Below are 8716 nucleotides of genomic sequence, written 5' to 3' on the forward strand. Positions count from 1 at the left end.
CATCTCATTGTCCCCAAACAAGTATTTTACAGACCAATTTAGTCATTATTAATTGTTACTAAAAATGATTATAAATTATCATTATTAATTAATATTCATGTCTACCACTCTAGGGGGTGAATAATAAACATTATAATTTCCATTTTATGGAAGGGAACCAGTCTAAGAGAGGCTGGAGAGACTTCATGAAGAAGTTACACGGAGAGGCCTCACAGAGAGAGGCCTTGAGATGAGTGGGGAGGGAGAGGTCCAGCTATCCCAGCATCCCCTCCGAGCCCCGCCTTCCAGCCATCCCCACCAAGCATCCAGATATGTGAGGGAGCCACCCTGGACATTCCAACTCCTGATGGCTGCAGCCCCAGCCAAAATCACATGGGTCACAAGAACTGCCCGGATGGCTCCAGTTAACCCACAGACTAGTGAGAAAATAAAATGGTGGTTGCTTTGAGCACTAAGTTTTGGGATGATTTGTTACACAAAAATAGATAGCCTAAACAGTGACTATCTATTCCATGTGGGGTGCTGAAAGGGGAAGTTGCTGGAGGAAGGTTGATGAGGAGGTTGGGACCACAGAGAGAAGCACTGAAAGCAAACTTGAATGGCTTGCCTGTTTGGCCTGGGCCAGTTCTGACAGGAATGGCTGCATCTGGGCCAGCAGCCCACTGCTCTGTTTTACAGATATTAGCTTTCCCTTAGGTGAACCTGTGTTTTCAAACAATGTGCCTGCCATGTAGTGCCAGCTAGAATGAAACCAAGGTCATACATTCAGTTCTCCCATGGTTGTTTTAGTTCTGTTACAGGTGTAGTGACCCTAAAAATTGAACATCAGTATGTGTAATCAGTCCCAAAGGAGATCAGGCCAGATTCACAAGTCCAGCTGGATTACTGAAAATGTGTTTACTTGTATCTTTACTCATGGAGGGTCAGAAAAATCATTGTCACATAGGCAGGACAGGATATTTTAAGTGCTCATCATTTCACATGACAAGGCTGTTACTCTCTGCACTATCGGGGAAAACAAACCATTTAAAAATCTTGCTTGTTTCCTTTGTTCTTAAGCCACCGTTTGTTATACGAAAAATGTAGGTGTGAAAGCTATCCAGGTCTAATCAGTAACCAGTTGCCCAACCCCATGTGTTTCAGAATAGAACTGTGCTTCACAGGGTTTTCAATGACAGTGATCTTTCTGAAGTAGATCACCAGGACTTTCTTCTGAGGTGCCTCTGGGTGCACCATCCATGGACATCTAGGTCTGTAACTGCTTTACAATGGTAATATCTCTTTTATTAATGTGTATAGGATTTAAAAGAGAAAATAAAATGTGTTAACCACATGAATATTACTTTAAGCATTTTTAATCATTGTGAAAGAGCCATTTTCTTGTTGGTTCTTGATATTTACCCACGTGTATTCAAATTAGTGTAGAAATAACAGCCATCATCTCATTTAATGGTAGCAAGGTGTTACATTATAAAAGTTTCCATATAAAATTTTATTCCCTAATAGAAAAAAAGAGAAATACTAGAAAATTGTTAACGCTTAAAATAGCTATAAAATACATTGCCAACTCTAAATGGTTTGCAACTTTAAAAGGTCCCTGCTGTCTTTTTAAATATCAAATTCTAGTAAATATCACAGCCAAAGAGTTCCATGCGAAGTGCAATACTTTGATTCCATGTTTTAGGAATGATGCGGATAAACCTGGAAATGATTGGTGGATTGAAAAAGTTCTTCACATGTCCTTTGTTATTACTATTTCCTTCGAAAATCTGAAAGCAAAAGATGAGAAAATCTTTAATGATACCATTATGGATATAAAAAAACTTACAAATTTTTTTTTTTTTTATCCTTTTGGTTCAAATTGAAGGCATCAAAGAACACAGACAACAGTGCCACAAAGATGGTCCCCAAATCAATTATGAAATCAAATACCAGACAGCCTTCTTTAGGATCACATCATCAGTGATTGGAGTTGAATTAGGGAAAAATAAAGAATAAAGAAATCTGACATGGTGCTGAGGAGCAGCTGCAAACCCAACTCTGCTCTTTGCCACTCTGCAGCTGTGTGATTTTGAGCAAGTTACTTACATTCTCTGAGTCTCCATTTCCTCATTGGAGAAATGGGAATTATAAAATTTTACCCCCCAGAAGTTGTTGTAGACTAAAAAATGTGTGTAAATATATGCCAAGTGCCTAGTAAGTGCCAGATAGTGGGCACCAGTAAATGGTTAGCTACTGCTAACACTTAAAACAAAATTCGACCATGTGTTTTTATTTATCTTTTTAGGCCTATGTCCTATATCCCAAACTAAATGGTATTTATCCTTCTTTGTTTTCATCCTCAGCAAATTCCCTAAGATTTACACACAGCAGAAGGTAATTCACTATTTTTTGTTTGTTTAAAGTTTACAAAGATTTATTGTTTTGTTTATTTTATTGTGCTTTAGGTGAAAGTTTACAACACAAATTAGGTTCTCATTCAAAAATTTATACACAAATTATTTTGTGACATTGGTTGGAATCCCCACAATGTGTCAGCACTCTCCCCCTTTCCCTTTACACCCTGTGGTCCCCATGTCCATTTATCCAGTTTTTCTGTCCCTGCCTGCCTTCTCCTCTTTACTTTTAGGCAAGTGTTGCCCATTTGGTCTTGTATATTTGATTGAACTAAGACGCACATTCCTCACATGTGTTGTTTGGTTTATAGGCCTGTCTAATCTTTGGCTGAAAGGTGAACTTTGGGAGTGGCTTCAGTTCTGAGTTAGCAGGATGTCTGGGGGCCATAGTCTCACCAGTCTCTGTCAGACCAGTAAGTCTGGTCTTTTTTTTTTTTTTTAATTTGATTTTTGTTCTACATTTTTCTCCTGCTCTGTCTGGGACCCTCTATTATGATCCTTGTCAGAGCTGTCAGTGGTGGTAGCCGGGCACCATCTAGTTCTTCTGGGCTCAGGCTGGTGGAGGCTGTGGTTCACGTGGTCTATTAGTCCTCTGTACTAGCATTTTCTCTGTGTCTTTGGTTTTCTTCATTCTCCTTTGGTTCCCAGCCCTCAGCCCCAGCAACTCCGTCCCTCCAGGTGTTTGGATGTGTCTAGAAAACTTCTATGACTTTGCCTTGGTCCAGTTGTGCTGGCTTCCCCTATATTGTGTGTTGTTTTTTCTTCAACAAAGTTAACCCTTGTCTACTATCTAGTTAGTGATTTCCCCTCCCTAACCCTTCCCTCCCTCATAACCATCAAAGATTGTTTTTTTCTGTGTGAAACCTTTTCTTAGGTTTTTATAATAGTGGTCTCATAAATATTTGTCCTTTTGTGATTGATTTATTTCACTTAGCATAATGCCCTCCAGATTTATCCATGTTATGAGACGTTTCATCATTGTTCTTTATTGTCGCATAGTATTTCATGGTGTGTGTGTACCATAATTTGTTTATCCATTCATCTGTTGATGGGCACTTAGGTTGTTTCCAGCTTTTTGCTATTATGAATCATGCTGCAATGAACATGGGAGTGCGTCTGTCTATTCTTATGATGGCTCTTATTTCTCTAGGATATATTCCTAAGAGTGGGATTGCTGGATCATATGGTATTTCTATTTCTAGCTTTTTAAGGATGTGCCATATCATTTTCCATGGTGGTATTACCATTATACATTCCCACCAGCAGTACATAAGAGTTCCAATCTCTCCAAAAATTGTTATTTTCTGGTTTTTTTTTTTTTTTTTTGATTAGTGCCAATAATGTTGGCGTAAGATGGTATCTCATTGTAATTTTGATTTGTATTTCTCTAATGGCTAATAATTGTGAGCATTTCCTTATGAGTCTGTTAGCTGCCTGAATGTCTTCTTTCGTGAAGTGTCTGCTTGTATCCTTTGCCCATTTTTTAATTGACTTATTTGTCTTTTTGTTGTTGGGATGTTGAAGTATTTTGCAGATTTTAGAGATCAAACCCTTCTCAGATATGTCATAGCCAAAACTTTTTTCCCAGTCTGTAGGTTCTCTTTTGCTCTTTTGGTGAAGTCTTTTGATGAGCACAAGTGTTTAATTTTTAGGAGCTCCCAGTTATCTAGTTTATCTTCTAGTGTCTGTGCATTGTTAGTTATGGTTTGTATTATATTTATGCCATGTATTAGGGCTCCTAGCATTGTCCCTATTTTTTCTTCCATGATCTTTATCATTTTAGATTTTATATTTAGGTCTTTGATCCATTTTGAGTTAATTTTTGTGTATGGTGTGAGGTATGGCTCTTGTTTCTTTTTTTTACAGATGGACATCCAGTTTTGCCAGCACCATTTGTTAAAACGACTGTCTTTTCCCCATTTAATGGATGTTGGTCCTTTGTCAAAGATCAGCTGACTATAGGTGGATGGATTTACATCTGGGTTCTTGATTCTGTTCCATTGGTCTATGTCTCTGTCATTGTACCAGTACCAGTCTGTTTTGACTACTGTGGCTGTATAGTAGGTTCTGAGATCAGGTGGTGTGAGGCCTCCTACTTTGTTCTTTTTCTTCAATAATGCTTTGCTTATCCGGGGCTTATTTCCTTTCCATATAAAGTTGGTACTTAGTTTTTCCATCTCGTTTAAGAATGCTGTTGGTATTTGAATTGGGATTGCATTATATCTGTAGATTGCTTTGGTAGAATTGACATTTTCACAATGTTGAATCTTCCTACCCATGAGCATGGTATGTTTCTCCTTTTATGTAGGTCTCTTTTGCTTTCTTACAATAGTGTTTTGTAGTTTTCTTTGTATAGGTCTTTTACGTCCCTGGTTGGATTTATTCCTAAGTATTTTATCCTTTTAGGGGCCATTGTGAATGGTATTGTTTTCCTGATCTCCTTTGGAAATTCTCTTTGTTGGTTAATAGGAATCCAAATGTTGATCTTGCATCCTGATTCTCTGCTGAATCTTTGTATTAGTTCCGTTAGTTTTCTTGTGGCATCTTTGTGGTTCTCTATGTATAGTATCATATCATCTGCAGATAGGGATAGTTCTACTACTTTCTTTCCAATTTGGATGCCCTTTATTTATTTATTTTTTTCTTGCCTTATTGCTCTAGCTAGGACTTCCAGCACAATGTGAAATAGGAGTGATGATAAAGGGCATCCTTGTCTTGTTCCCGTTCTCAGGGGGAATGCTTTCAGTCTCTCTCTGTTGAGAATGATGTTGGCTATCGGTTTTGTATAAATACCCTTTATTATGTTGAGGAATTTCCCTTCTATTCCAATTTTGCTGAGAGTTTTTTAAATCAGGAATGGGTACTGGACTACTATTAGTTTTTCACAGTAAATATGATGCTTATACTGCTATGCAGCCCTGGTGGCGCAGTGGTTAAGAGCTAACCAAAAAAGTTGGTAGTTCAAATCCACCAGCCACTCCTTGGAAACCCTATGGGGCAGTTCTACTCTGTCCTACAGGGTCACTATGAGTCAGAATTGACTCGATGGCAATGAGTACAGGTACCCTGCTATGAGGACCTCCTGGTCTCGTGAAAAGGGCAACAAACCAAACCAACGAAACAAAAATAACCCAGGGATTTAAAAGAGAGAAGTAGGCTCAAATTCATTAACTGAGGTAAGCGATGGGCACATGGTGAGCATGCAATAAACATTATTTCTCTTCTTCTGTGCTGTTTCTCTTACTGGCTTCAGCCCAATTCCCATTCCTGGAATATAAGATACATCTCCCTAGCTTTCCCTCTGATGGGATTTCTAAACCACATAACTACTAAGTGGAAGAATTTAGGAGTGTAATGGAATAGTTCCTCTTGCAGGAAATCCAGCCTTCCCATCAGGAAGGATACCAATTGTTTTCTGCTTCATAACAATATAACAGAGAAATGTTATGGCCTTGAATATTTGATTATTCATAAATGACAAGTATATTAAAGGCAATGCTAATATGGTATTATTTCACAGTGGAAAATTTTCTGGACTCCTTTACCATCTTTTTCAATCAGAGCTAATTAAGCCTTACACCATCCCCTGGCATTTTATTCTGTGTCACAGGTGGCTCAGTCAAAGCAGAAGGGTGATGTGCATGGTATGGTCCCTGTCCCAAGACCAGGTGCCCGCACAGCTAGTATTTAGAACACTAAAAGATGTAGTGCTTGTCTGTGCATTTTTGTCAAATGCAAGGTGTCGTTATTCTCATCACAGCACAGTTTTCAAATTGTCTTCCCTTTGCCAAGATGCCACCCTGTACCTTGTCCACCATGAAGAATTTCTGCCTGTAAGGTTTCCATTCCACTCCCTGGTCGCTATAGTGGATGGCATAGCTCTTCACATACATTTCAGAGGACAGGAACTTGCAGCCCTGTGTCACAATCGCAGTTATCTTCTTGATTTTGAGAAGATCAATTTGTAGCCACTGTTTGTTGTTGTTTGCCTATGAAAATGATAAGAACCCATGGAAGGCAGACGTTAAAACCTTTGCTTTTTTTAGACTAACAAACTTAGAATTGCCCAGAGCTTAAAAGGATTTCTTTACTGTCTCATCCTTTAGGATTCACTGTCTCCATGAATGAAGCCTTCTCTGATCCCTTCTTGTTTGCTGCACATAAATTTTTTGGCATATTTATCACACATTGTACAATAATTATTTTTTTACTTGTTTATATTCCCTACTCTTTGAGGGAAGGGGCATATTAATTTTTATGCCCTGGTATACACCACAGTGTGTGGCACACAGTGGTGTTCAATAAGTATTGGTTGAATAAATAAATGAATTTTACTTAAGAAAATATATTAAATTGCTAACTTGTCTGTAATATTATTTTCTTAAGCAAATTTGTTTAAGTACCATGAGGCTATTACAGAAGGGAAAGAATTGGATGTCATCCCTCTCTTTAACTTCTTATTTTAGAAAATTTGAAACAAATGTAAAAATACAGAGAACAGTATAATGAACCCTATGTGCCTGTCATAGCTTCAAGAATTATCAACAAATACATAAACAATCTTGTCTCATCTTTACTCTCACTCCCTCCTCTGAAATTATTTTGAAGGAAATCATAGACATCATATTATTTCATCTAAAAATAATTCTGCTTTCTTAAGCCCTCTCCAAGTTACTAAGTGTACACAAATACTCTACTGCACATTTTTAGCCTTTTAATAGTCCCAGTGACGGTTAAGTGCTCAGCTGCTAACCGAAAGGTTAACAGTTCGAACCCACCAGTGACTCCATGGAAGAAAAGACTTGGCAATCTGCTGCTGTAAAGATTACAGCCCAGGAGACCCTATGGGGCATTTCTACTCTGTCACATGCGGTCTCTATGAATTGGAATCAGTTTGTTGGCACCCAACAACAGCAGTAGTCTTGCATGATATTTATTTACTTTCAGGTGCTCGGGCCCACAATGATGTGGCCTGGCTAACAAATGTACTAAAACAATGTGTCTACTAAGAGCACTCTTGTGAACATAACACTATGCCAGAAGGGTAACATCACAAGTTCCATGAACAAGGCCCCAGCACATGTTTATTGTTGCTTATTGTTCTGCCTCTTAAGAAGACCAAATCCACAAAGGAGAATATTATTGGCTATAAAAAGGTCTTCATGGAAAAAGTCCCAACTCTTCTTTTCTTGTCACTGCTAACGCAAATAGGAATAGTAATCCAATTTCTTCTTTGCTGATATTTCAAGGAAATATAATATTCGAGAGACCTAATAAAGCCACACCTAAGGCTTGCTACACTGCACGTAACTGTCATGCCTCTGGCCTAACAAGTGGCCTTAGAATTGATCTGATTACGTTTGGCAATATGCAGTTGGAGAAAGAGGGTCAGAAAGACTAGTCAAGTTTTGGAGTTATCTGAGATGAATTTTCACTTTGGGAGATTTATCATGCCCCATAGTCACATTCAATTCTATATGAAATAATGAATATTGATGTGTTTCCTCAACATCACTCATATGTGTGTGTTTATGTGTGTGTATGTATACACATTGTGAAGAATGGGAATTCCAGAACACTTTAATTGTGCTCATGAGGAACCTGTACATAGATCAAGAGGCAGTCATTCGAACAGAACAAGGGGATACTGTGTGGTTTAAAGTCAGAAAAGGGGTGCGTCAGGGTTGTATCCTTTCACCATACTTAGTCAATCTGTATGCTGAGCAAATAATCCAAGAAGCTGGATTATATGAAGAAGAACAGGGCATCAGGATTGGAGGAAGACTCATTAACAACCTGCGATATGCAGATGACACAACCTTGCTTGCTGAAGGTAAAGAGGACTTGAAGCACTTACTGATGAAGATCAAAGACTATACAGCCTTCAGTACGGATTATACCTCAACATAAAGAAAACAAAAATCCTCACAACTGGACTAATAAGCAACATCATGGTAAATGGAGAAAATATTGAAGTTGTCAAGGATTTCATTTTACTTGGGTCCACAATCAACATCCATGGAAGCAGCAGTCAAGAAATCAAAAGAAGCATTGCATTGGGCAAATCTGCTGCAGAAGACCTCTTTAAAGTGTTAAACAGCAAAGATGTCACCTTGAGGACTAAGGTGTGCCTGTTCCAAGCCATGGTGTTTTCAATCGCCTCATATGCATGTGAAAGCTGGATGATGAATAAGGAAACCAAAGAAGAATTGATGCCTTTGAGTTGTAGTGTTGGCGAAGAATATTGAATATACCATGGACTGCCAAAAGAATGAACAAATCTGTCTTGGAAGAAGTACAACCAGAACGCTCCTTAGAAG

At 38.4% G+C, this 8716-nt stretch overlaps 1 protein-coding gene across 1 annotated transcript in view; it reads right to left on the reverse strand.

Annotated features, from left to right (window-relative positions):
• Nucleotides 1-1428: 1428 nt before the first annotated feature.
• F5 (coagulation factor V) overlaps nt 1429-8716 on the reverse strand; it is a 100413-nt gene continuing 93125 nt past the window's right edge. Inside the window, exons 25-26 of the mRNA XM_023738489.1 lie at nt 6203-6385; nt 1429-1769 (exon numbers count right to left, since the gene is read on the reverse strand). Of these exons, the coding sequence (XP_023594257.1) occupies nt 1623-1769; nt 6203-6385 (330 nt within the window). The 3' untranslated portion in view covers nt 1429-1622. The remainder of the gene's footprint in view (nt 1770-6202; nt 6386-8716) is intronic.

The sequence above is a fragment of the Trichechus manatus genome, unplaced genomic scaffold, assembly GCF_000243295.1.
Source record: "Trichechus manatus latirostris isolate Lorelei unplaced genomic scaffold, TriManLat1.0 scaffold00117, whole genome shotgun sequence".
NCBI classification, from domain to species: domain Eukaryota; kingdom Metazoa; phylum Chordata; class Mammalia; order Sirenia; family Trichechidae; genus Trichechus; species Trichechus manatus.